A 27,917-nucleotide genomic window follows, 5' to 3' on the forward strand; every position below is an offset into this window, starting at 1 on the left:
AATACCAGGGCAATTAGAATATTCATTCATTGCCAAGGCAATCACCAAACTGTTCTGCTTCACTAACGTATTAGAACAAATAATGTCACAATAGAGCATGGAATGCTATGGACAGGGAGAAAGCACATCTGTTCAAGGGTATCAGGAAGTACTTCCTGGAAGAGAAATAATTTAGTCTAGGACTTGAATAATGGATATGATTTTAGTACAGATGGAAGTAATATGAGAATATTCTGGGAATGATAAGCAACAAGAGCAAAGGTCTGTTGGCTGTAACCTGGTAGATAGATTTGGGGAAATACATAGAAAGTAATTTATTCAGAGTGAAAGAGATCTAGTGAAAATATCTGAGGGCCAGAAAAGTGCGTTGGACATATCATAAAGTATCAGTGTAAGGCTGTGCTTCTGTATTTTTAAGACTTCATTTTTTTTTTTTTCTTTTCATTTGGTACCAGGGATCTTGCACTTGCAGGGCAGGCAGTGGAACCACTGAGCTAAATCCCCGGTCCTAAGACTTCATTTTTTTTTAGGGCAGTTTTTAGTTCATAGCAAAATTGAAAGGAAGTCCCAGAGTTTCCCCATATGCGTCCTGCCTACAAACTCACAGGATGCATTTGCAGTATCAAGAGAGAAGGTTGTTCCATGATATAATTCTTTATGATAGATGGACTAATGTGCAAAATGTTTATTTTAGTCACAGTGTAATTGTTTTGTAAAATATAACTGGATACTGGTAAATGATGAAGATCTTCAAATTCGATGTTTTGTAAGTGGTTAGGAGGTGGTATGATAAAACTCCGCACAATTCTAATATTTCCAGTTGAAATCCAGGATGCTATATTATATCTGCATTGTTTCTCCAACTTACGGATTAAGGAGTTATTTTCAACTAAAACACTGTTGTTCACAAAAATCATCAGCGGAAGCTTAGTGTGTAAAACAAGACAAACCAAACACCAGGTTATATTTCAGAGAGCTGGGGTATGTGCTCTGCCCACCTCTGTTCCCAGGTTCTGAGGGGACTGAGGAGCCTCTGTAGCTCCTTGCATTACATCTTCAAAACCACCCCACCTTAGAGTGCAGGGCTTGGCCTTTCCTGGGGCCAGTAGGAGTGATGTTTAGAAGAGCTTCACTTTTGTTTTTGATTTCCTCTTTTTTTTTTTTGGTACCAGGGATCGAACTCGGGACTTTGCACTTTCAAGACAGGTGGCAGAACCACTGAGCTAAATCCCCGGCCAGAAGAGATTCACTTTTGATTGTATATGCCACAGAAGTGCTTGTGTTCCTCTTTGGGAACTGACGTGGATGGCTCCTATTTATTGAGCACATACTGTATATGACATACAGTGCTTTGCAGAATTCACAATCATCATTTATTTAATCCTGACAAGAGCTCTTATGAAAGTGGTATTATAATGATTCTTGCTTTACAGATGAGAAAACTTGAGTTTTGCATATTTTAATGTAGCTCAAGGCCACTTAGATGGTAAGTGGCCCTTAACCACTTTCTGGGCTGTGTAGAGTGATATACTTAGTCTAACAGAACTCAGTGAAGTGTTGAAGGGTGACCTTGGAACAGAATTTCTGAGGGGACACAGTGGAGAATGATAGGGACTATATGCTAACATGAAAGGAGTGTTAGGATGCACATTTTAATTCTTCCTTGCTGAGTGTTTAATGGAGGGAGGTAGCAAGCCACAACTGTTGCACCCATAGCAAGTAATTAGGACACCCAGAGGTTAAATGCTCATGGACCTGTTCTTTGGAGCTAATTGTGAGGTTGTAATGTGTACATAGGATGGGAAGGTGAGGGAGTCTACACCCGGCCAGCCCTATTCCCCTGCATCCAGGTGAGCTTGCTTCCCGAGAGCTGGCTAAGGTAGAGAGTGACTGTGGAAGACTTTCAAAAGAAATTCTGTGTACTCTCTGAATAAAAGTTTCAGAACTTGGCAATCATATAGTCAGGAACTTTTCTCCTGTTTTTAATCTAAATTCCTACACTTTAAGTCAGTTTTGGTTAGCATAATAGCAGTATAGATTTACATAAAATTTTAAATGCAGGCTTTGCTTACTGTATTATAGTTAGCAGATATTTAGCATGAGATAATCATTTTTTAAGTAATAGGGAATAGCAGAGGTATGCTTGACATAACTTTATGTTCTTTTATGTTCCAAATTCTTCTACTCGTGTATTTTCCTCTTCCATTTATTTTCTTCCTTTATAGAAGACTTTGCCCCATACTTTAATAATCAGTAAATTATTCCTGATTAACTTTCAAGACCAAAGTCTCTTGATAGTATTTGCATAGATCAGATTCCCGCCTCATCTCTAAAGAGACAACACGAGGAAGAAGAAAGAGTTTTTGGCTCTCTCTCCCTCTCTCTTCCCCTTCCTCTCCCTCTCCCTCTCCCTCTCCCTCTCCCTCTCCCTCTCTCCTCTCCCTCTCCCTCTCCCTCTCCCTCTCCCTCTCCCTCTCCCTCTCCCCCTCCCCCTCCCCCTCCCCCTCCCTCTCCCCCTCCCCCTCCCCCTCCCCCCCCCCTCTCCTTCTGAGACAGAGTCTTGCTATATAGTTAAGGCTGACCTCGAGCTCACTATAGTCCAGGTGGCCTCCAATAGCAATCCTCCTGTCTCAGCCTCCCAAGTGCTGAGATTAAAGGTGTGCTCCACCACACCTGGTTTTGGCACATTTTTAAATCCCTTGTCTGTTAGCTAAGTCATGTGCCTAGAAAAGTTAAGCAGTTATCCTTCCTGCATGGCCCTTTGTACCTCTCCAGTAGAAGTTGTTATCCGTTCATTGAGTTCAGCTGTTCTTATGAATAATATTGATGTATGTGAATAATAATTAGTGTACAGTGTCTGCATCTTTGTAAATGTTCCCTTCCCAATACTAGATTGTAAGATTCTTGAGGTCAGAGATTGTGGTTTCCCTGCAGAGACACTGCGCACAAAGGTGGCTCATGACAGTTACAAGTTTGGGAAGGGTTCTAGGACACTTCTGCAGTGTTCCACTCACTACTTGCTAGATTTTAGAACAAGTTAATTAACCTTTCCATGTTTCCACTTCCTCTTCCGTAAGTGAAAATACTAACATATTTATCCAATAGAATTCTTGTAATGATTAAATGATACATTAGCATATATAAAGCTTAAAACAATAATTTGTACATAGCATGTGGAAAATAAATATTAAATATTAATATTCTTGAGTGAATTTTTGTATATTTTTCTTCTTATGTACAACAAAATCTTTTTTTTTTTTTTTGGTATTGGGGATGGAACTTGGGACCTTGCACTTTTGAGGCAGGTGGCAGAAACACTGAGGTAAATCCCTGGCCCTGTACAACAAAATCTTATAATGATACAAAGCTATGTCCAGGAGAAAGGATAGTCTATCTTTAGAACTGGATGACCTGGGTTCAAATGATAATTCTTTCTTCATTTTCATTTATCTAAAATAGGGAGCATATGTTGTTAAATTGTGATGATTTAGTGAGAAAATAAATGCATGTAAAATAATATGCCTTCAGTGAAATCTAGGTATCATTATAATTTTGATTCACTAATTTGGAGAATTAATCAATTGTGTATTGATTTTGTTTTCTTGGCTGCCTGTTGCCCGGTGTTTAGGTAGCCTAACTGATCTCGTGTGCTAAGTGTTTGAAAATTTTCCTTTCTGGCTTTGTCAGTTTGGAAGATGAAGTAATATCTTTTCACAAATTATCAAGGCCCAGAGGCAGGTGATGTGGTCGTCACTTTTTCCTTTCTTCTAACTGTTCAACGTTAAGCAAATCATCAGATGCCCTGGTACCCTCTTTTTCATCTTTACAAGGTGATTGAATTAGTTGATATTTTAGGCAAGAGCTTCTGACTCAGAAGATCTGGAATGTGTCAAGGCTTTGACATTATTAACTGTTTGACCTTGGGCAAGTCACTTAACCTTTGGTCAAGTTGAGTTTCCTCAACTGTGAAATGAGGGGATTGTTGTCCTCTACAAGGTCAGTTTCAACATCATGATCCTATCAGCCTTTTTCTTGGTTAGAACATATAATTTACTTCTCCAATTTTGTTTTATTAGTGCAGAGCACTAATTCAAGTATATTTACAATATATTGCCAACTTTTAAGGTGAATACACAGGTTTTATTTTTTTAAATTTTTTAAATTTTTAAATATGACTCTAAAGATTTTTTGAAAGTAATTTTTTCTGATTTGCTTCCAAAAATGACTTTAAGGATTTATATCTGGGAAACGAAACAAATTTAGTCAGTAAAAAAAATAAAATATGACATGCATTCATCTACCCCAATTACTTACAGTTGTCTTAGTTACTTATCTCTCTTTGCTGAGACAAAATACCTGACACTCAAATTTAAAGGAGGAAAGGTTTGTTTAGCTCACAGTTTGTAGAGGTTTCAGTCCATAATCAATTAGCTGGCTCCAAGGCAGGGTGGCATGTTCATGGTGGCCAGAAGTGAGTAAAAACAACAGGGGAACCTAATAGTGTCTGTCTGCCTCTTTTATTTTATCCAGACTAGTTAGGGCGAGTAGAGTAGTGTCACACCCTTAATCCTAGTGCCCTTGGGTCTGGCATTGCACCATGAATCAATTCCAGCATCACACACTCTAGATTCAGCCACTTCTGAAAAAGCCCCACCTATGACTACATGAGGCTTTGGGGGGCTATCTAGACACAAGCCGTAATACCACCTTTATCAAGGTTGATGAGCGGAACCCTGAAATTTGACAAGTTAGATTTTGACTGAATTGTGTCTCATTAAACTCATAACTTAGATTGATTCCAAAAATGAAGAAGAGTTTAAAAATATTTAAGGGCTTCAAAAGAGAAAAAGCAAGAACTGTGAATTTAAAAAATAAATATTTTACTACCCATCCATAAGTTGACTTACTAAAACTGTTTGATTTTCATTTATTTTTCCTTTGCCTTGGGCGGTGATATGAAGTAGAATAAGGAAGACTTTTAAAAAATTTGGCAAATGAGTACGTATTGGAATACAGCATGCAAGTATACAATATAAATATAGTTATATAAATATGATTCCACTCTCATTCTTTATTGTAATTTTAATATAGTTCTTCTAATTATGCAGATTGCTTTTTCAAGTATGATTATTAAAATATATAATATGATGAACTATCATATGAGACGAGTATTTCAAAATTTTTTTAATAATCAGGCAAAACCTAGACAACTTCCAAGATGTCAGTTCTCTATGCAAGAAAGAATGACTCAGATAAATTCAGTTAAATTTTAAAGTAAGTTATTAAGTGCATCCATATACAGATGATGGCGTGATTAAATAACAAGAGTAAATCTATATAAATACATATTATGAGTAATTATTACCTAACCCACCTCTTCTATATTCCCTGCATTGGATGATCCTGCTTACAGAGCTCATTTATTTGGAGATGCTTGGCCCACTTTAAGGTCTATTTTCGTAGCAGTTTTTAGTCAAATTATTCCTAGCCGGTTCCATGGGTGGACTGGACTGGATTCTCCTGATTTCCTGTGAAGTGGTGGGTTAATCACAGTCACAAAGCATGAAGATGTGTTCTCTTGGAGGTTAGGTCTCATTCTTAGCCAAGTGGATTGATTTGTGAGCAGCAGCCATTACTGTCAGTGGAATGTGTTTTTGCCAGTGTGTTTTTGCATTTAGTAAATTGTTGGACATGAATTTAATGTTTTTCATTTCTTTGTTATCTAATAATAGGTATCTGTCTGACTTTAAGAATCCAAGTTTTACTTCTGTGTAATCTGGTTCTTTTTCTCATTAGTTTATGATTCCCTAATTTTTGACTGTTCATTATCAGCATGAGTATTAAAATAGATTTATTTTACTGGTATTTATTTTTGGTTAAAAATACAGTTATTTTCACTGAAAGACAATCTTAAGAGCTCATGATAACATTGCTAAGTGTGGGACTATGATTTTAAACTGTTCCTCTTTTATAGGTATTGCGTTACTGTGATAAAATTAAACTGTGATAAAGAAAGGGGACACAAAAAGAATAGAAGGATAAAATGGAAACAAAGCTTTTGTAAATAAGGAAGGGAAGAGGGGTTGAAGGGAGGGGAGGGGAATGGGAGAAAAGAAGAAGCAAGATATATCAGTACAGGTACAAATTCCATATGATCAGTGTTATCACTGTGTATATCTAAAATGTACCAATGCAAAGAGAATAAACTGTGGTAGACAGTCATGCATGATACAATTGTGAGCTGCTGCTGAAAGTGTATATATTGTACATATAACTGTATTTACACTGAAAGATTGAGTGTCTACTTCCTGTTTCCAGAATGGTATAAAATAGAAATGTTGATATTATGATGCAAAATAAATTATTTTTTGAACACACATATACAGTACATTTTATATAATAAAATACTATTCCTGGAAGAACTTGGAGAACTGATCCCAAATTTCTGTACTTTACATGAGAAATCCTACATGTTAAAGCTTTTTCAATAAGGTTTTTGTTTTTTTTTTAGCATTTCTTTTGGAATCAAGGAAATGCTATTTTAAGAACCGCTTTCAAATGTGAGTACCCGCTGGCAACAAGTGTCAGTATCTCCCACCCCCTGCTCTGTGCACAGTATACATTTTGGAAGCAGTGTACCATCCTTTCAACAGCTGCCTCTTTCAGTATGATACGTATAATATGGATGAATGTGTGTGATCCCTCCTATCTCTGTGTTTACAGGGAGACCCACGAACTCAATTAAATTAATAACAGGAAGAGCTAGCAGCAACATATTTAATCCGTGCCCTCCCCCATTACCCTTTACTATCCCTCAGTAGTAATTGTTTCACCTCACAGAAGATAGCAAAACCAGACACTTGTAATCTACTTGCTGCCAGGGTCATGAGTTGTCAGTCTTTGTGTTTATGGTACTTAGCATAGTGCTTGGCACACAGTAAGCACTTTGTAGAATTTTTAAAATATGTGAATGATAATGCCTTTAAGCATTTAGTATATTTCAAAAACTATTTTAAACTATTTGTTTTATTGTATGTATTTAAGGTGTGGAACATATTTTGATATACCTAGTGAAATAATTACAGTAGTCAATCAAATTAACACATCCAGCTTTAACAAAATTTTTAGTATTTTTACCTCTAGTTGTTATGCTGTACCTTAGATATTTAAACTTACTCATCTTGCATAACTACAACTTTGTATCCTTTGACCTACACCTTAAATACTAGATTCTAAACATACAGTATCTGTTGAGATTCTACTTATTAGAATCCATGTCATTATAAGAAGAGCTACATGTTAGCCCATTTTTAATTTGTTAACTGGAAGTCACAGCCAACCTGTGGTTATCATTCACAGTGGCATTGTTTGGGCTCAGCCCCTTAGGTATTGAAAAGATGGATTGATGGCAAAGCAGGTGATCGGCTTCAGGCCACAGGGAACGAGTAATCAAATGAGTTTGACTTTCTTAATGTTACTGAATCCTCCGTAGTAGTCTGGAGAAAACAATGAGTAGCTGGTCACAATTCAGAATGATCCTTTTATGGTGGTGATCATTGTTACAGCAGTCTTCAAGTCAAGAATTGCATCTTTAAAAATACCTTACACTTTTGAACACGTGGGTGCTATTCTGTGAAGACTCGATGACTTTTCAGTGTACTCAGTGTCCATAAAGATTAGAGTAATGAGAGAATAACTTCCTTCCACAATACTTTTGAAATAAGATTCAGAAAAGATATTTATTTGGCCTGATGTCTTATTTAATGATAGAATCAGACTGCCTATAAAACTTGATTCAGTGTAGTGTAGACATATTGGTTAAAATGGTACTAAAACACTTTTACACACACATAAAGATTTTATAGGAATAAATTTGATAGGTTCTATTAACATATGAATAGTTAGCTCACAACTGTTTTTTCTTGTGGTATTGGGGCTTGAACCCAGGACTTCATGCATGCTAGGCAAGCACTTCTACAACTCAGCTATATCTCTAGTACTAGGGAAACTTTTAAACCAAAGATCATGAAGTAGTCCAACTTGAATTCAGTCATCAGGGAAAAACACTTTGGATAATATTCAAGTGGACTATTTAGTGTTATGCAAGTTTAGATGTGGCTAGGAAAATAACACCTTCAAGACAGATGTACTTAAATTTATGTCCCCCTGTTCAAAGCTTTCCATATAATAGGCATTTTGCAACTTTTACCTGGATGAATTATCTCATGCCTGAACAGTTGAAAACATTTGCAAGTCATGACATTACATAATTGACATTTTTTTTTCCATTTTTAATGGTAAACCACAGTCCTTTACAACTTTTGAAGGAAATTTTTAACTTTTATGAGGATCAATGAGGTGTCAGGTACTAGAGAATTGACATTTTTTAGATGACAAAGTAAAGTTATTCATCAAAGAAACTGGGTTTATCTGCTTGTTTTGCTTTACAGTAAAAATTAAAAGAGTCTGTTTACATTTGAGATTTCTTTGGATAAAATTATTTTTTCTCTTGAATGAAATTTCTAGGCCTTTGGACTATGTTTTGTTCACAAATTAGAATAAATAATTTTTGAATTATACAAAGTGTTCTCGTTATGTAGTTTTCCAAAATAATGTTTCTTCCCCCCTCCCCCTTGTTTTTAAGTAAGCACTAAATTTTTTTTTTCTGAAGGTTACTAGAAGATAACAAGTAGCAATGTAGCATTTGTCTGAGGAGCCTGAGCCAAGGTGACTATTTATCTCTAATGGAGGATGACAACGATGGATTTGAGAAGTCATCCGCCTTATTGTCTCCAGCACAAAGACCTTCCGCCTGCAGCTTTCAGCTTGTATCACCACTTCTAAAGGATCCATGGGCAAACTGCTGAATTTTTATTAATCAGCTTAACTTAATGAGATGAAAAGACCTTTTCAAAAGAATGGAGAAGGGAGAGACAGATACTGAGCACTACCCTAATTCTTTTCCATGAAAATACCATTTCCTTCCCTGATGTTTTAGGGAAGCCATATTCAGTCGTTTCCAGGTAATCCATCTGACTAGTCTTTCTAATTTTCACACACTTACGGACTTTCTCTAGTCATGGGCTGCCTTTATCATTATTATTTCTTAAGGAAAATAGACAGCTATGAAAAAGAATTAATGAGAGTTGAGGGAGGAAATACCTTTGGAAAGAAGGCAGGAAAGCGTAAGCTGATAAAACATGACTCTTTCTTGATGGAGGCTCTGTTTGGATAACTTGCCCTTGTCTGAATTCTCTCCTCCTGTCTTCCTGCTCCCCCCTCTTGCCCTCCCCCTCTCTTGTCAAGCCTCCTTCATAAACGGTAGCAGCTGGAGATCTTTTAGTGGCATTCAGGGATTACTTCTCTTTGGGATTTTAATAAGCCCCGATGCTTGAAACACAGCAAAGGCGCTCTGGAGACAATCACCATTCATGCTGGAGCCATGGGCCCTTCGGGGACTCAGATGGTTGTACCCAGACAGCACCCCAGGATGTGCTGTGGACGGCAGGTCGCTGAAGCCAGGAGGGCATGGGCTGGGAGGATAAACCAGGAAGCAGTCACAGAGGGATGGATTCTATGCAGTCAGTGGACAGTGCTTTCTATTATTTCTGTACCCACATGATTCATCTTCCCTTACATGGCTAGACTTGAATCTGTGACCCGCCAGAAGTGACAGCACTAAAGTCACAGGGTCCAGGGCCTGTCAGAACCCCTGTGATGGGGACTGCACCGCAGAGCTGACCCTAACCAGACCTCATTCGTGAGATCTACTGAGGTGTTGTTTAAAGAGCTAAGCCTATTGGATGTCATATGGTGCAGGGTGTATCTGAGGAGAAATGCATTATTGCCTCCTATTTTTTGCGAGTTTATTTTTTTTAATTACCCAATAATTGGTCTTAATGTGTGGCTTTTAAAATTTGGCTCTGAGTAAATCAGGAAAATTATGTAAAGATGGTACCACATAGATTTTTTAAAGTTGTTTAGGGCTTTTTTTTTTTTCAAGTGGAGAAAATTGGAGACAAAATAACATTTTAGAGTAGTAGAGAATACGGGTCTCTGTTTTGTCATGTATGATTTCTAAGTTTTTCTCTTTTCTGCTTTCCTGCATGGAATTCTTTGCTTAAAGGGGTCCCTAAAAGGATTGCTAGAAAATCACAGTGTTCTAGGGGGCTTTGTTTAAAAACAGTGGCCTCTCCTCATATCCTTTTCGTTTTGCAAGCATTTTACTTTTCCTTCTCTCACCTTCAAGAAAGTACATTTCCGAGAATTTTATAGAGAATGTTACAACTGCCTAATTGTCTGTCTGCTGTCTTCGAAGAAGTTGAACGGATTCCAGGGAAAGAGCCCTTGTTTTAAAGGGAAGACACTTGATCATTCTCAATAGTTCCTGGATTTTTTTGACAAGTAAAATTGTTTCTATCTATGCTGTACAGTGAAATATTTTCATATTTGTATAAATTGTGAAATGCCTAAATCAAGCTCTTTAATGTAAGTATTACTTCACATACTTACCTGCTTATGCTTTGTGGTGAGAACTTTTCTTTTTTTTTTTATTGAACTTTTCAAATATACTTCCAGCCGTTTTCAAGTACACAGCATATCTTCATTAAATATGGTCTCCATGCTGTACAGTGGATCTCTTGAACTTACTCTTCCTGTCTAGCTGATGCTTTATGTCTTGACCAGCATCTCCCCAATTTCCTTATCCCCTTCTCTGGCCTTTTAAAACAACACAAATGGGTAAATTATCTCATTTGGTAGATTTCTGGGCACAGAAAATAAGATTGATTCTGATTTTACTGAATTACTGAGAGACAGTGGTAGAAGGCGCTTCCCAAAATGCCGTCTTCTTGGACCAGGGCAGCTCTACCATATCCTCACTTAACCCAGTGCATGGTTTTCAGATAGTGTCCTTCTCTGATGGTTTTTACTGGGAAAACGAGAATGTGGGCCGTTTAAGCTAGCTATTGGGTTGAGCGTGGGCTCAAAATGGAGCTGGTATATTAGGAAACAGCTGTTCTTTGTCTGGGTGGACAGTCATTGATTTTTAAATACTTGGGTCTCCTGATGGCATAAAAACCCATTTGTGCCTCTTTAGATTAAGGTTAATTTTTGTGGTAGTGAGTGCAGATGCAATGAACAGATGCTGCACACTTGCTTTGGCTTTTCTACATTCTCTTTATACTTTAAAATGAAATTTAATTAAAAATTAAATGCATCATTAGGTCATAAAAAAGAAAAGGAAAATCTTTAAATAGGACGTATCGCATCAAATAAAATCACAGTCCCAGTAAACCTGGGGAGTTGATGTATTAATAAAGTCCATAGATAAAAGTGAACTGTGCATTATTGATTGGCTGTTTTTTCTCCTTCCGTACTTCACAACATGCAATGGTCTTGCATAGGGATTTCCTGAAACTATAGTAACCTAATCAAACAAATGTAAGAATTGGAAATTGATATTTATTCATTTACTCTAACACAATGAAAATCAAAGTTTCAAAGCATTATGAGCCTTATTTGTGCATACATTTTATATATTACTCTGTACCAGGTTGCTGAAATTCAAACTCAGAGATGTAGAACAAGTGACTGAGGTTGTGGTTTGTGCTCCGGGTCATCTCCTCAGGATGAAGAGGCACCCAAGTTGTGGGAGATTTGTGATTGACCCTGCGTGTGGCAGCCTTCTCATTTGTCTTTCAAAGTACCTGTATGTGTGGTGGTTACCTCTGTGGTTAGGAAATCATTTGTAGCTTAGAGTTGTAATGCTGCGAGACAGTCCGCTCACCTGCAGATAATGTTTCATTAGCCCCTTTCAAATTGACAGGGCTGGCTGCTTCCGTGTATCCCTCTGGTGAAGCTGAATGATCACTCTGTTTGTTTTCTACTTTCTTGTTACAGGTCACTTTCAGTAAGGATTCTCCCCTCAGGCCTTATTAAAGTAACCACCAGATAAACAAACTACACTTCCAAGTCAAGGTGGAAGGTGGGACTTTGTCACTATCTAAGTCACTGTGCTTTTATTATTACTGCTTGTTTTCACTCTAGATGCAGCATCACATTCCAGAAACATTTGTACATAATTCCACATGGTGTGTTGGGATACTTCCCCTCTGAGCCTCTATCGTGTAACTGGCTATTAATGAGTTGATTGAGTTTAGTCTTTTTTCCCTAGCATAGTGTTTTTCTCTTATTACTGGAGGAAGCACACTGTGTAATACTGAAAACTACTCTTGTCAATGACTGCATATATTTTCATCAAGAAGATCAACCAGCACCTACTTAACCCATACTTTCCCATCCTGTTCCATCACTGTGTGACAAATGGGAATCTCCCTACCAAAGTTTCTGTTACTCACTATGTTTGGGAAATGATGGAGTAAAAAAGTAGCATTCAATCTAAGCCTCTCAGAACCTTTAATATATAAATAACTTCTGCAGACCTGGACTGAGAAACCTAGTTATATGCAGCATATCCCAAACCTCTTGTCTATTTTAAAATAGCGACTTACTTTAGAGAAACTATTCGGTATTTACACATGTGTGCCCTATTTATTTCACTTAAGAGTATGGCCTCCATATGCATCCATTTAGCTATAAATGTCTCTAGTTTCTCATTCTTTATGGCTGAGTAGTACTCCATTTTATAAAAAAACCCACATAAGTGTAAATAAGGATTAAAGCAATTAAAATGAATAACTGATAATTTGAAATAGGAAGAAAAGGTTCAAAGGGGTAGGGGAAGTTGGAGGGGAAGAGGAAAGGAAAGAATGGAAAGGAAAAATTATGAGAAAAAAACCCAATGGAAACAAAGTCTATGTAAATAGGGAAGGGTGGAGGGGGTGAAGGGCGCACAGGTAATGGGGAAAAAATAAGAACCAAGATACATCATGTACAGGTACAAGCACCCAATGATAAATGTAAACGTATTGTATACTTAAAATGTACCAATAAAAGAATTTAAGCAAAAAAAAACCTTACTGTTCCTCACTTTTAAACTTTCATATTGGTTAGTTTTTAATAACATAAATGACATACATATAAGTACCTTTATTAGTATTTTGCTTAAATCTTTCCCCATATTTTGTTTTTTCAGTAGGATAGAGTAGTAGGGTGGTGAAGTAGTATTAAAATTACATATTTTTTGGTAGTATAGTCAGATTGCTTTATAGTTTCATTATACTGTACCAGCACTATTTTTTTTTTTTAAATTTTGGACATAAGTTTAATTATCTGAGATCAGCAGATGACAAGATGTAATAAATGAATGGAAACAAGGTTTACAAACTTGGGAGAGAGATGAGAACTTTTATACCAGTTTAGGTTTAGACATTCACCAGATTGGACTGACACTGAAAATAAGACTTTTTGTCACAAAAAGCAAAACAATATATTAAAACTGGTTCCCATCAGCACTATTTTTTTTTAAAGATCTCATTTCATAAGAGCCATTTTCTTAATACATATTTCTTTGATAATCAATAAGTTAAATGAGATGCCCGCTTAATTGTGTAGTCATTGTTTATAAAGGCACTAATAGATAAAGCTTGCTCTTATTAACCTGTGCCATTAGAATAAGAATACTACTACTGGCTCCCACACTGCTGAGTTGGGTCTTGTGCAGTGCACTTGGCTTCATTCCTGGTGTGCACAACAGCTTTAAGATAAGAAAAAATTACCCAGCTCTTATGTGCCAGTCTCTTTAAAGCACTATGCATATGTGAAGTCCTATTATCATTTGCATAATGACCCTAGGAGGTAGATACTGTTACTAACATCTTCATTTTGCTAATGAAAATGATGGAGGCACAGAGAGACTAAATGTATTAACCAAGGTTACATTTTTCTTTTTTTTTTATGGTACCGGGGATCAAACTCGGGACCAGCAGGCAGCGGAACCACTGAGCTAAATCCTTGGCCCCAAGGTTACATTTTTGTAAGTGACAGAATTTTGATTACAGAGCCTGGCATTTGGTTCTAGAATCTTTGCTCTTAACTGTTTTACTGAGCTGTCTCTGGTATCAATATTGGTTAAGTAGGTATACTAGTAAATATTCCATCAATAAATTTACCTAACAAATACTACTGTTTTACTGCCCTTTTCAAAGTAGTAGTAGTGTAGAAAATATGAATTATGACCCTATATTTAAAATTCCAATTTATTCTGGTTATTCTTCTGTATATGATGGTATAGGATGGAGGAAAGTGGCAAAGGTTAAAGCAATACACTTTGTTTTCAATGAAACTTTTCTAACTAAGAGCTGAATTTGAACTAGAAGTAGTGTTTTTATTTTTATTTTTATTTTTTGGTATGGGGATCGAACTCAGGACCTTAGACTTGCCAGGCAGGTGCGGTGCCTCTGAGCTACATCCCCGGTTAGTAGTGTTAATATGTTCCTGTACAATGTGCCACATGGAAGTAACTTTTTTTCTATTTTATTCTTTTTTCAGTATTTTTAATTGACAGGTAAAATTATATATTGATAGCATATACAACATGATTTAGTATTTATGTACAATGTGAACAGCTAAAGCAAGCTATTTAAAATATGTGTTATCTTGCATACTTCTTTTTTGCACCAATGTTGCTTAAAATCTATTTTATTAGCAATTTTCAAGCATGTAATATGTTGCTATTAAATGTAGTCATCATGGGCTGGGGATTTAGCTCAGTGTTTCTGCTTCCTGCCTTGCAAGTGCAAGTGCAAGGTCCTGAGTTTGATCCCCTGTACCAAAAAAAAAAAATGTAGTCATCATGATATACAATAGGTCTCTTGAACTTATTCCCCTTAACTGAAATTTTATATCCTTTAGTCAACATCTCCCTATTTCCCCAACCCCTCGCTTCTGGCATGCACTGTTTTATTCTCTGTACCTATTAGTCCTACTATTTTATATTTCACATATAGGTCAGATCAAGAGGTTTAACTAGATCCCCTGTATGGTGGATAGAAATGCAGAAACCATTAAAGGTGGCTTTATAATTGAAGCTAGTTGAAATTCAGAAGTGACCTAAAAAAGTGAACTATTAGTTTAGGTTTTTAAAATTGACTTTCTAATTTTAAACTCATTACAATAATGATACAACAACAATATGTATATAAAAAGGAATAATATATAATTATACTTCCATTTTGAAGACTTTCAACTAAAAATAACTTGTTTTTTAATTTCTGTATTTTAAAAATTCACTTACTTGTATTTGAATAGCAATAGCAATCACAAAAATGCCTTTCAGCTCTCTGAATATTTGGTTTTAAACATTTCTAATAGTATGCTTTCTCCCTCTGAAGCATTATTCATCTTCTGTTAGCATTCTCTCATGAACGGAGTTAAGTTTCTGATTTTCTTGACAGATGCTGGAAGCAACCTAGAGTCACAGGACTTCCGGTCATTCTAGATACTATAGAGTGAAAGGACTGAATTTAACAAAAAAATTTTTTTGGGGGGAGGGAGGTTAAAGATTGAAGAGGATTTGGTCATAGTCTTATCTTTTCTGTTTTTTTTGATTTTCCTTATAATTCTACAAAGATTCTATTTTTGGGGGTTATATTTTATCTAAAAGAAAATTCTCAGTAATGAACTCACTGTCATTGGCTTTCTAGAAGAAATTTAAGTCTCCCACACAAAATTTAGGGATTGAATCTTTTCCTAGTTCAGCATGTAGGTATTTGTCATGGCCATTACTAGCCTGAGTAAAATAAAATAAGCAAAAACCAGGCAATATTTAGAAAGAGTTATAGTAGTATGTTCTTATAAAACCAGAAAGTTTAAAATCCATTTGATTTAAACCAGAAATGCTTGCTTTGCCAGGGATTTAGCTCAGTGGTTCTGCTGCCTGCCTCACAAGTGCAAGGTCCTAAGTTCAATCCCCGGTACAAAAAAGAAAAAAAAAAAAAGAATGAGTTGCTTTTAAAAAAATAAATAAATAACTAAATAAACATTAAATACTTTTCATGCTTTTTTTCTGATGGTTTATAGATCATTGCGGTGTATTAGCATACCATGCCTCTGCCAGAAACTTGTAACCTTCACAGCTGGTTATGATGGGACTGTGTGTGCCCGTAGCTCACTTTTCCCCTTTTAGACAGTCTTCGTGAGAGTTAGCTTTCTATAGGAATGTTGTTATGCAAGGTACATGGCTTATGCTATCCATATTTGGGAACATGATCTGATCTTGAGAAAAAATTGGATAAGATATTCCAAGTTAGTTTAGCTGTAATAAATAATGTAATGAGAAAAGGCAGCTCTTCTGGAAACAAATAATTTAAGGTAAGCAGATAAATCAAATCAGTCCTTTATTTCTGATTTTCCTATTTCATTTATATCTTGAGGGTGTCCAGAAGAAACTTACATATCATTTGATTAAAGTGTGGCATGGCTTTTTGAAGTTTCTCACTGTTTTGTATTATTAATCTATTAAGGGGGAGATAAAGCATTTCCTTGTATTGAATTTGAACGTGCTTTGTGCTTTGTGCTCCATAAAATATTAAGTTCTGTTTGCCATCTTTGTAGGGAAGCTGGATGAGAAAACGTTTACATGCATATGCTTGGGTGTTATTAGGATTGAGGTCATGGGATCTTGAGGGTGAGGATTCTGTTTTTTCTCATTTAATAGTAACATTTATCTGGAACTTTCGAGAGGCTTAGTGATTCATAAATGTATGTGCAAAACATGTATAATGCTCTCAGACAGGCATACATCTAAAACGTTTTTATGGTTTAACCATGTTTCATGGGGTTTTTTTTTGCTACTATTAGTTAAGAACTTTTGATTCTGTTTGTCTGAAATTATGATTCAGCATCAGTTATGGCACACAAAATATCTAATGTGGTAGCTTGAGTCATAAAATGGATAAGAAAGAAGAGAATGGTATTTTAAGCATTGATGATTTTAATCATATTTTTAACCAGTGGCCCTTAGGTTTAATTGTCCACAGGAAGTTCCACTGGTTCACAGTCTGGACAAACTAGGGCGACCTTGCTGAGTGGTGGCTCAGCCCTGACACCAGCCATCCCAAGGGCGAATGATTTTTCCAACCCGGACGTCCTTGTCTATCTGCACAGAGCTGAGTTGATACATCTCCATTTCTTAATGAGGAGTTTGGTCTTAAATGTAGTGAACCCTCTTACTGTGAGGCTGTCTGTTACCTAAGGTTCAAAACCTATGATAATTACTATTTCTCTTAAACACCCATCATTAAGGAGTGCACAAAATGCTTGCCTTAAAAGGATAGTTTCATAGGGATTGCTCTTTGGGTATGTGTCAGCACAAAATGAAATCCCTGGGGTTAAGAAAAAAGAAGCACTCACACATCGAGAAGTGGTGAAAAATCTACAAATTCAAATACTGCCAGCTGAAAGGCAGTTAATGGGTTGCATGTTGATGCAACCAGCGACAGCAGCTCTGGGCCCTGCTGAACTGTTGGGGGCAATTTCTCTCACTGGTGGTGGGAGACAGTGAAAAGCGGGAGCCCTTACGTGAGAAGTAGCTTGCTTTGCCTAGACAAGAATATACATCTAACTTTGGGCTAAAAATTATAAGGAGCTGGTTCAAAGCAAAAATAAAAGCAGTCATACATTAAAAAGCCTGCATCGTGATTTATTGACTTTGGCTATATCAATTTGCTAGATCATATGGATGCGATTTAAGAAGAATGTTGTTTTAAGAGGCTTTGCTCCCCTTTAATTTGATGTGACTAAACCTGAAGCCTCCTGGAAACCACAGTTCAAAATGGTTTTTCCCCCTAGAGTTTTCATCAGTTTGCATTTAGAAGTGTAATATTATCTCTCATGTAGACTACAGAATTATTTCGGAATATTTCTAGATAATGGAAGTCTCATTCCCGAAGTGAAGCTGAGCATCATTTGAGGTGAATTTAGTGCTTTTGTTTTGAATCTCATGTATTTTAAGGTCAGTGTTTGATTTATCAACATCCCTAGTAGTGTCTAGTTTTATTCATTTCCCTTTCATTCTTGTATAGACTGTTTGGGGTTGTTCTACCTTTTCAAGCATTAGAAATGCTTTCGTAAATTTTTTTTTGAGACAGGGTCTCAAAATGTAGTATAGGCTGGCCTCAAACTCAGGGCAATCCTCCTGCCTCAGCCTCCTGAATTCTGAGATTAGAGGCCTGTGCCACCACACTTTGATGAAATATTTCATTATGTCTTGAGAATTATCTTCATAAAGGTGATCAATAGATTTGAGATAGTTACCTGAATTTTTAAAAGTTTGAAATACTGTATTTTTTCTTTCACCTTTTTTCTTTTCAATTTGAGAAAAAAAAAAAATCTTTCTCTATGTAGATAAGGAACAAAATTCTCCCAGCATTTAGATACATCAGTGTTTCTCAGGTTTGAACTTCCGAGGGCATTGCGCAAGGACACTAGTTTTCTTTGCAGGTTTTGAACGTATGAAAGTTTCTTCAAATCACAGTTTAAAAACTAGGCTAATAAAGAGGCCTGAATAGTTTCTGGATGACAGTTTAGAGATGGTAAGGCATTGTTTTAAAAGTAAGAGTCAGGCTAGGGACTTGTACTATATGTGTAATCCCTGCCAGATCCCAATTATAATTTATCATTAAACAAATGTATATGCTGTGTGGTAAAGAGCTTGCCAAGTTTGTATTTTGTTAAATCTTGAATAACCTTATATGGAAACTGCCTTTTTAAAAACTTTGTATGTGAATGGTTTACTATTTACTGGAAGATTAAAAATATCACCCACCAATAAATTTTGTTCCCTGTAATTCTTGGACTGAATAAGCAAATGGATGAATGAATGTTATTTGGATCTGTGACCTCCATGATTCTTACCCATTGTTTGCAAACGTGAGTACGCTGTGAGCAGTTCATTTGTTTCACCCCTTTCCACACCATGGGCAGTGGACAGGAAGTTCACAGGTAAATGCACTTTGAGCTGTCCCCAGCCTGGTCATTCTGGTACGTTTGAACCTTGCATCAGCACTGGTCTCTAGCACTGGTAAAAGGAACATGGTGTGCAGGTGTTTAAATTATTTATCATCATAATCGGCCTTTATGTTACACTGCCTCGCCAGGCCTCTGTTATTGCAGTGCATAATTGATGGTGCTCAGAAGTGGAAAAGTTAGAAAAGCAGAAGTAATGTGTAGCCACGCAGTGAGGCAGTGGGGGCTATGCCGGTGGGGCTAGGGCGAAGCTGCTTCTTGGGGCTTCCGGGGCAAGTTGTCGGGGATTTCCCCAGGATGGGGGAAAGAATCAGCACATTGGACTTTTGCAGCTGAATTGCATGTCTGCTCCTGGCTCTTAAGGAGAACTGGCTGGTACACGTGTAATTTGTCACGAAAACCACATTTATAATGTTTTTGGAAGAGCAGTTCATTTCAGAAAAGGACCATGAGTTTTGACCTGATAATGATGAAAGCAGGAAGAAATTTTTTAAAACATGGAATGGACTTAAGAAATTAACGTTGTGTAGACTACTGAAAGTCTTTGCTCTATTTATGTGTGCTATTTATTGGAAGCGAGAAATGGAAAATATTCTGTGTTGTACACAAAAGCCCACTTGTAATGAGAATGCGTTTAGGGCAGATTAAATGCATAGGTAGAAAAATTACTGAATTATGAGATGACTTCTAAAATGTCATCTTGGCCAAGTTATTTTGAAAGGATAATTTTAACTTAATTTAAATAAAATATTTTTGGATACCTGAGTAGATTAGGAAAGTATTTCCAGTGAATTACTTCAACAACCATAATGGACACTGGGAATGGTTGAAAAGTATTTCTAGAAGACCGTTTATTTTAAATACATTTTCTCAATTGCCCTTTCCTTAATAAGCCTATAATGGACAAGGAATATATTCTCTGGAAAAAATTTGGTGAAATTTTACATAAAGGAAAAGCTTGTAGACTGCTTGGTTTATTATGAAGCATGTTCTTGAGTAGTAAAAAATGAGAACAAAGAAGAGGGAGAATTGATGATGGAGTGGAGAATAAGTGAGAAAGAAAGTAGAGAATAGTGTGAGTAAAGGAAAAAAGCACATTGACAGGATGGAAGGTTTGCTAGTCTTGTTCAACTACTCTAGTTGCTGCAATTTTGCTGAAGTAATCTTTTATGTATTCTTATATGTCAAGGTCTATTGTGAAAGGGTGCAATATCTAAATAAATGAAATGTGTTAGAGGAGAGGAAAACATAGATTGGAGAAGGGAGTAATGGAGAGCAAGTAAACAGAAAAGGAAAGAACAGAATGAAATAGAGACAAAAAAAGACAAAATCATTAAACAGAGAAAGCAAGGAGAGGGGAGAGAGTAGGAGGGAAAAAAGGAGAGTGAATAAGATTAACCATCATTTCTAAAATGCTGTGACTTGCTTGTACTTCCTTCTCACCAGGCACTGGATTCCTAGTGGCCAGGGGCTGTGCTGTGAGGCCAGGAGTTCTCATCCAAGCCTCTGGGACAGGCGGCTCAGGGCTTCTAAAATGGCCGCCTGACTTGTTTCCCTTAGGAACCAGGCACCTAGCTACTTATGCAGCAGTGGAGGAGTGGAGGAAAGCAGCTATCTAAGAAATTTCAAATAAATCCACAGCATTCAAATACATGCATTATCTTGTGAAGGCAGACCTCTACAATAGCCTTGATAAGCTTTTTTGATAATTTTATTTTTCCCCTCCATTTTCTTTGTAGGGGAAAATTAATATGAATTGTCAATTTTTTTCCCTAAGTTGAAGATTGTAAAAATATTTTATGTTATAGAGACAATTTAAGGGGGTTAAATAAATATTTATCTTTTATTTTTGCTAGGAAAATATATATGCCCACACCTTCGATTATACTTCTTTGTATAGAAAAGTAGGTACACAATAAATGTTTTGATAGCACTTTCTTATTTCATTTCCATCTGTGTTCTAGGAAAAGGTTAATTCTTGTATTTCCATACAAAACAGTAGATTTTGTTTAGTGGCCAGAAAAACTATGTTTATTATGTGTATGTGTATAAAAGACACATGTATAAATATACACGTATATAAACTGTATACATAAATATGTATATACCTCCATATATATGTATACATATTCCATATACATATATGAAAACAGGATGTATATGTATTTATGAAATGCTTGATTTTTAAAAACAGTTTAAGGTTCAAAGAAAAATTGAACAGAAGGTGTAGAGATTTCTTGTAAGTCCCCTATCCACATGGCACAGCTCTCTCTATCATTGACGTCTCCCACTAGAGGGATACATTCATTACAAATGATGAATCTCCACCGGCATGTCATGTTACCCAAGTTCATAGTTTATATTAGATTCACTCTTGATACTGTGCATTCTATGGGTTTAGGAAAATTTATGATATGTATCTACTATTATAGCATCGTGCATATTAGTTCCACTGCCCTAAAATGCAACATATATGTATATGTTTTCCATGTATTCCATATACAGTCATGTGCCACATAATGATGATCAGTTAATGATTTGACAGTAGTCCCATAATACTGTATTGTCTAATGAGTCATTGCAGTCTTAGTTCATGTAAGTGCACTCTGTGATGTTTGCCCAAGGAGAAATCGCCAAATAATTCATTTCCCATAACATATTCCTGTTGTTAGAAAATGCATAACTGTATATGGAAAGGACAGAGCATAATGTATTTTAAAAATATCATTTCTAATTTTCTCCTTGGCTTATTACTTAGAATCAGGATTCAGAATTATATACTAATTCTTTAATATTTAAAATTACTAAGAATTTGCTAAGTTCTGCAATTTTTATTGAGTGCAGATTGACACTTAAAGCTTTAGTTTTATTAAGATAATAGAATGTATATATATCAATTTTCAAACAGTACAAAATTCATTCAGAGTTATAAAACTTTTGAAAAATTGTCCTTCCTACTCTCATTCCATTTTCTAGAGGCAAATAATTAAGACTTTAAGAAATCACTTAGAACTCCTACAAATTATAGTTTTAAATAATGGGCTAGCCCCCTCCCATTTATTTTCTGTATATGCGGAAAATAAAATAATCATGTGAGGTTGCTTATCCAGCCTTCTGTTCTCATGTCTTCCATGTATGATTTGATTTTAGTATTGTAATAATGATCAGAAGTGATATCTTTCCCAAACCTCAAAAATATTGCCTTCATTTGTCCTAGGTAAGGCCTTCTCTTTTCACAGGCTTCGAAAGAGTGAATGAGTGACGACTTGACTGGGACTTAGATCTATTTTATTTTGGCCTCATAGCTCATCTTTGAGTTCCATTGTAATTTAGGGTTCAGTTGCCATTACTCATTGTTGATGTAATATTTTAGTATTTATCAAAGGTTCTCGGGTACAGTATGCTGTGGCATTTTAAATAATGTATAAATTGGCTGCTTTTTCAGACCTTGAATAGCTTGTAGTCTAAGTAGGAAACAAAAAGAAACATTTGAAATACTCCATGTACCTGGTGGAAAATTTTCATAATGCATGAATTGGGGGAAGTGGAGAAAGAAGTACTCGATTTATGCAAAATATTTATTTCAGTTATCCTGGTTTGGAGTTCATTTTCTGTGCTAATATGTTTTTAAGACTATGTCTAACATTTACTTTCTAAATTGCTACCACAGGCATAACTTAATAAGCCTACTATTTTATTTTTAGAATTACAGTTCTCTAGAAACATTTATCTGCCAATTACTAGCTGTGCACTCTTAGGCAAGTTCTTGAATTTGATCCATTGTTTTGCCTATCTGTAAAATAGGGGTGATAACATTACTTACCTCCCAGTGTTATTGTATAGATAGCACTGGGTCAGTATACATGAAGTGGTTATTTCTGTGTATGGCATATAGTAACACATTAGTAAGCATTAATTTTTATTATTTAAATGGTGGGTAACTGTAGACATAGCCCAATTAATGTCGATACTTTATTTCATTCTTATTGAGTAATGACATAGGCATGAAATTAAATACTGTATACTTCTGATGGTGAAAATAAATGCATTTCATAAATGACAATGATCAGTGTTAATGAATAGGGCTTATCTCTTCTAGCTAAAAAAAACAACAGCAAAAAAACCCCGTCACAAATGCTTGCAGCTTGTGTAAACACCATTGATTATTGAAAATGACATTTGTCATTATATAAAATATATAATTCATTAAATGACACATTCCAGTTAAATATATATAAATGTATTACAGCTGAGAATTGGTACGTTATGACACAGAAACTGGCTTAACGCTCTTTAACTGCTAATTTACTCTCATTTCAAGTTATTTTTGGTGTGTGTGATAAGTGACCAGTAAAGGTACTAGCTATTGAAGGCTCAACTTGGATTTAGTTGAAGGTAACTCTGATAATGGCATTTACATGCTAACCTTTCCCTCTGTGACAATTCCTCAAGTGATAAAGTGGGTAAATAACATTTATTATCAAATCTATGTGGAGAAAATGAATGTTTCATCCCCATTTTTGGGGAAGAGGGGAGTTGAACACTCAAATAAAATCATTTAGATACTCTAGTATTTCTCTTTAGTAATAGTTTTATGTTAATTCCACCAACCTAACAAACAGAAAAATGAAACATGGAAACAAACTACTTCAGTGTTACAGACAAAATGACTGTAAAGGTGGTACATGATTTTAATAGGAAAAAAACAGTGAATGAAGTTTCAGGAATCATTGCAGCCTATTGATGTTATGCAAAATCTTCTAGTAGTAGCCATGAGGAGGTACTGTTACCTGTAAGGACAGTTTAGGGGTTAATTTGTAGCTTTAAATTGGTGAGGCAGAATGATGTGGGAATGGTCTGGGAGTCTGTTCTTTTTTGTTCAGGGCTCTGCCAACTGTGATTATGAAGAAAATGCTGTTTGAAATGTTGAAATGTCTTTCTCTAAGATTAAAAAGTCAGAACCAAATCCAAATTTCAGTGTGTTGAAAGTACTGCTGAAACAGGCAGTTTAATAAGCTTGTTCTTTGAAGTTGTTTATTATAAATGTAACACCAGTCAGAAATTTTTTGAGGAGAAAGCACCCAATAGGAGCTCTAAGGCCAACAAGGCTGCTGTCTGCTTTCTGTATATTTAAGAGTTTTAATTGGCAGCGCTGCTTTCACCAAAGCTATTGTCTACCAGTTGTATACACTATGCATTTTAATTGGCTGGGGGCTTCCATTTCATGCCAGGACATAGGTATAGCAAGGCTGGGCCGAGGATTTAGCTCAGTGATTCTGGCGCCTGCCTCGCAAGCGCAGGGTCCTGAGTTCGATTCCTGGTACCAAAAACACACACACACACACACAAAAAAACAAAAAAAAGCAAAGCTTAGCTCAACAATGTCAGTTCCTATGATTCTGCTTCTGTGAGTGATCATCTGTCACAGTGCATTAAACAAGGTCGGGATGCAAGAATTTATCTACATTCTTAAAATGGTGAAGAAATTGGCTTTTACTGTGTCTGTAGCTGTGGCATTGAGCTATCTATGAAACCTATATATAATCTATATTATAATTTAAGAAACTCAACTTACCTGGGTACCACTGAATTATACGTTTTATTAAAATTTGAAAATCATAGTAATAAGACAGCGATTTCTGAGTTGTCATCCGTAAGACTAATTTAATTTAGGGGTAGCTGAGGAGAAATACAAAAATCAAGTACTGTAGTTTGAATTATGGAAAGTGTCACATTTAATTTCACAATTGGTTCTGGTGTGTTTGGGGATTTAGAATAATTTTATACCTTAACATTCAATCTTTATTTTACAGTGAATAAGCTAATTTTAGATGACTGTTCAACCTGCATATGCTTGGTATTATGAAATATTAGCTTTGGAATAATCTGGTAATTCTTACTTAACACCAATTAATAAGGAATTACAATTATACTTTTAAATGTGAATGAATTGCTTCAAATTGTAACACATAGTTTATACAAATTAGTACTAGTCATTGGAAAGATTAAAAATGTGTTTCCTGGTGATTATATTGTTTCATTTATCTTGGTCCTGTTTTGTACAAATGTGTGCAAAGAAATTGGTTAATTGTGAGTTTAATGTTCTTGCTAACTTACTGATAATTATTTTTTTAAAAAGTGTGTAAGAAAATTTGACCAGACTTGCCAAATTAAGTTGATTCCAGCCAGCAAATGAAGTCAGGACCGTAGACTAAACTCATTCCAGTGAGTCAAATAACTAGCTACTCAGCAATAATAATACTTCCTTACTTGTTAGCTCTGAGTGGAATTTTACATACTAATTCCAGCAGCATAAGTTTAGAAATTATTTCGGTGGGAGTTTTCCTTTTTCTCCATTGAAAAAGTCTCTCAGCACTGTTTAGGTGTTTGAATTTTGAGTTGTGTTAGGGCCAGTGCAATGCATGCCAGATAAAAGTCACAGAAAACCTATGCAAACAGTAAAATTAACCTGGTAAAAATCATTACAATTATTTTTGAATTGTTTGGCTTTACCTATATTAAGTAGTTGTCAAGTTGAATATTTATATATAAAATACAGTCTTTATGAAAATGTATTCTACCTTTTGAATAAAGTTCAGAAAGAAAGTTTTAAAGGTAAACAACTAACACTTCACATACAGCAGACACTAATTTTGCCGGGATACTTACATGTAGAGTATTGTTACTTACATGTAAGAGCACTACTGAAATGAATTAGCGCAGGTCATTTGTGACTTTGGTGGGTTCCTTTTCAATGAAGCTGCTCATTTATGATGGTGCTAATCCTATGATTTTACTTTCATTCAGGAAAACTATTTATGCTGTAGGTAGTCACTACTAAGTTACTGAAGTTTATGGAGAGAGTATTTTCAGTCAATAACGTTAGTAAAAGTGAAGTGTGGCATTTGGCAAAGGAAGACAAACACCTGTGCTGGACCACGGGTCCAGAAAGAGATGGAAAAATCAATCTTTCAAGTGAGACTTAAGCCAAATAAGTGACCTACTTTACAGTAAAATTTGTGCTGTCAGCATAATTATTATGTTTAGCATACTGATAGTTAAACTTTTCAATTCTATTAAGTCTGCAGTTAGAATGAAGAATGAAAGCTATGAAAGTTATGTGATGTTCCTGGCTATCTCATTGGGTTGCATCTTATGGAGGTAAGTATGCTAAACTTTGACCATTGACTTTTGCCTTTATAACTTAGTCTGTAGTCACATTTTTTTTTTGGTACCGGGGATCGAACTCAGGTCATTCCACTTGCAAGGCAGGCGGTGGAACCACTGAGCTAAATCCCTGGCCCTGTAGTCACATTTAAAAACATAAATAATATTTTCTCAATTGCGGCATTTATCACTGTCCTACTTTTACTTATTAATGAATGAATAGAATGAATGCCTTGACAAAATTAAGCTGTTAGTGGTATTGTAAAATTCGGTTTTGTTGGGTAAAACTCTGCTTCAGATCTGAACTCTTCGCATGTTTCCAGAACCCAAAAAGTCCTATTTTAAGTCTGTGAGTTGGCTGAGGTAGGCAGCACTCTCACTTGGATCCTGGAAAAAATAGTTCCGTATTTTTTTGGTTTTATTTTACTGACAATCTTTGGGATTTGGCAGGGAGGCAAGTTAAAAAAATAACCCTGTTTAGAGAAATTAATTTTTAAATTCTATGAGGTTTTGCCACAAACCTTCTTCCTTGTGATTTTTGGGTGGCAGGTGAAAGAATTAGTACATCTTTGGAATCATGAATGATTTTTCTATCTTTCTGATTTATAGTATTGGCAAAGTAGTGAAGAACTTTGTTTTGGTAACTGGCTGTTTCTCTTTAAAAATGTTTTTGGAAGTAATAAGGAAGAATTACAAACAATAAATTATGCAGTAGTTGCTGTTCACCAGTCTCCCCCCTCATTCATGCTGTACAGTACTTCATGGAAAGTTATGTTTAATGTCACTTAATGAGTCCTCAGAACTGGTGTGCTCTCAGACACTTTGATGGGCTGTTAAATTTACAAATGTTCTAGGGTCATAAATTATCATTAAACATCGGGAAAGAAAGAGAGTTTTTCTATGCATTTCACATGATTGATTTAAACTTCTGAGCCAGGAAGCTGAATATAGGTGAGGATTTGTTGCTCTGCTGACGTTTTGGAATTTAATCTGAACTTGGTACCTTTTTGGATGTACATCAGAGAGAAGTTGGCTTGAAAACAAATGTAAATGCTTATTATTAAATAGCTCTGCATGGTGGTTAAGTGAAAGTAACTTTCATTTAGGTCCATTATTGAGCAACCAAATCACAGGACCCCAAACTAAAGCTGATTAGTTGTTCAGAGCACTTAGTTTTAAATAGTACCAGTGACCTCCTCCTTCTGCTTCCTGTCCCACCAGCTCGCTGCTCACAAGCACACCTGTAGATGAGACAGAAGGACGCAGGCCACAGCTGGAGAGGCAGCACTGAGTGGTAGTGAGGAGCGCGGTCTTAGGTTTAGTTCTGGAGTTGGATGCTAACTTCTGAGACTCCGAGTCCATTACTAAGTAAGCTCAGTCCCCCTCAGTTTTCTAAGAAATAAAAGAAAAATAATAATATTATCCTCAGAGTGCTTTTGAAAGTATTATGTTAGCGAATATAGTAAGTTGTGTTGGAAGGAGCTGCGCCAGCATTATTATTATTTTTATATTAGTTAGACCATTCTAGCATAATTCTCGACTGAATCAGATACTAAACAATATAATGGAATGATAATCATGTGATTAAATCAAGTCTAAGCTTCATGGTTTTATTCATCTGGGAAGCTTTTAATACTTACACCCAAATATTCAGAGGCTGGGCCCAACCCAGCAATTAGTTCAAGATATTAGAGCCTATTTTACTAAAAGTTTCCAACATGATTTTGTGTAGCCAAAGGCGATAGTAAAGCAGTTGAGATTTCTGTTACTCTGCTGTTCCTTATTATGTGGCCTGTGTCCTCATTGCCCATGGCTCGTGGTGG

At 35.9% G+C, this 27,917-nt stretch overlaps 1 protein-coding gene across 5 annotated transcripts in view; it reads left to right on the plus strand.

Annotated features, from left to right (window-relative positions):
- Efna5 (ephrin A5) overlaps positions 1-27,917 on the plus strand; it is a 274,844-nt gene that overhangs the window by 18,748 nt on the left and 228,179 nt on the right. The window contains exons 1-3 of one of the 5 annotated variants that reach the window (XM_087180887.1): positions 2,562-6,560; positions 8,672-9,023; positions 11,902-26,088. The exons of 2 other annotated variants lie outside the window; for them this stretch is intronic. In XM_087180887.1, coding sequence (XP_087037013.1) covers positions 25,967-26,088 — 122 coding nt within the window. In that variant the 5' untranslated portion in view covers positions 2,562-6,560; positions 8,672-9,023; positions 11,902-25,966. Of the gene's footprint in view, positions 1-2,561; positions 6,561-8,671; positions 26,089-27,917 lie in introns of those variants that run through there. 2 more of the 5 variants (XM_087180885.1, XM_087180886.1) reach the window with 2 other exon arrangements.

The sequence above is a fragment of the Heterocephalus glaber genome, unplaced genomic scaffold, assembly GCF_053883595.1.
Source record: "Heterocephalus glaber isolate CG9 unplaced genomic scaffold, H.glaber_assembly_v1.0 deba00001465, whole genome shotgun sequence".
NCBI lineage: Eukaryota > Metazoa > Chordata > Mammalia > Rodentia > Bathyergidae > Heterocephalus > Heterocephalus glaber.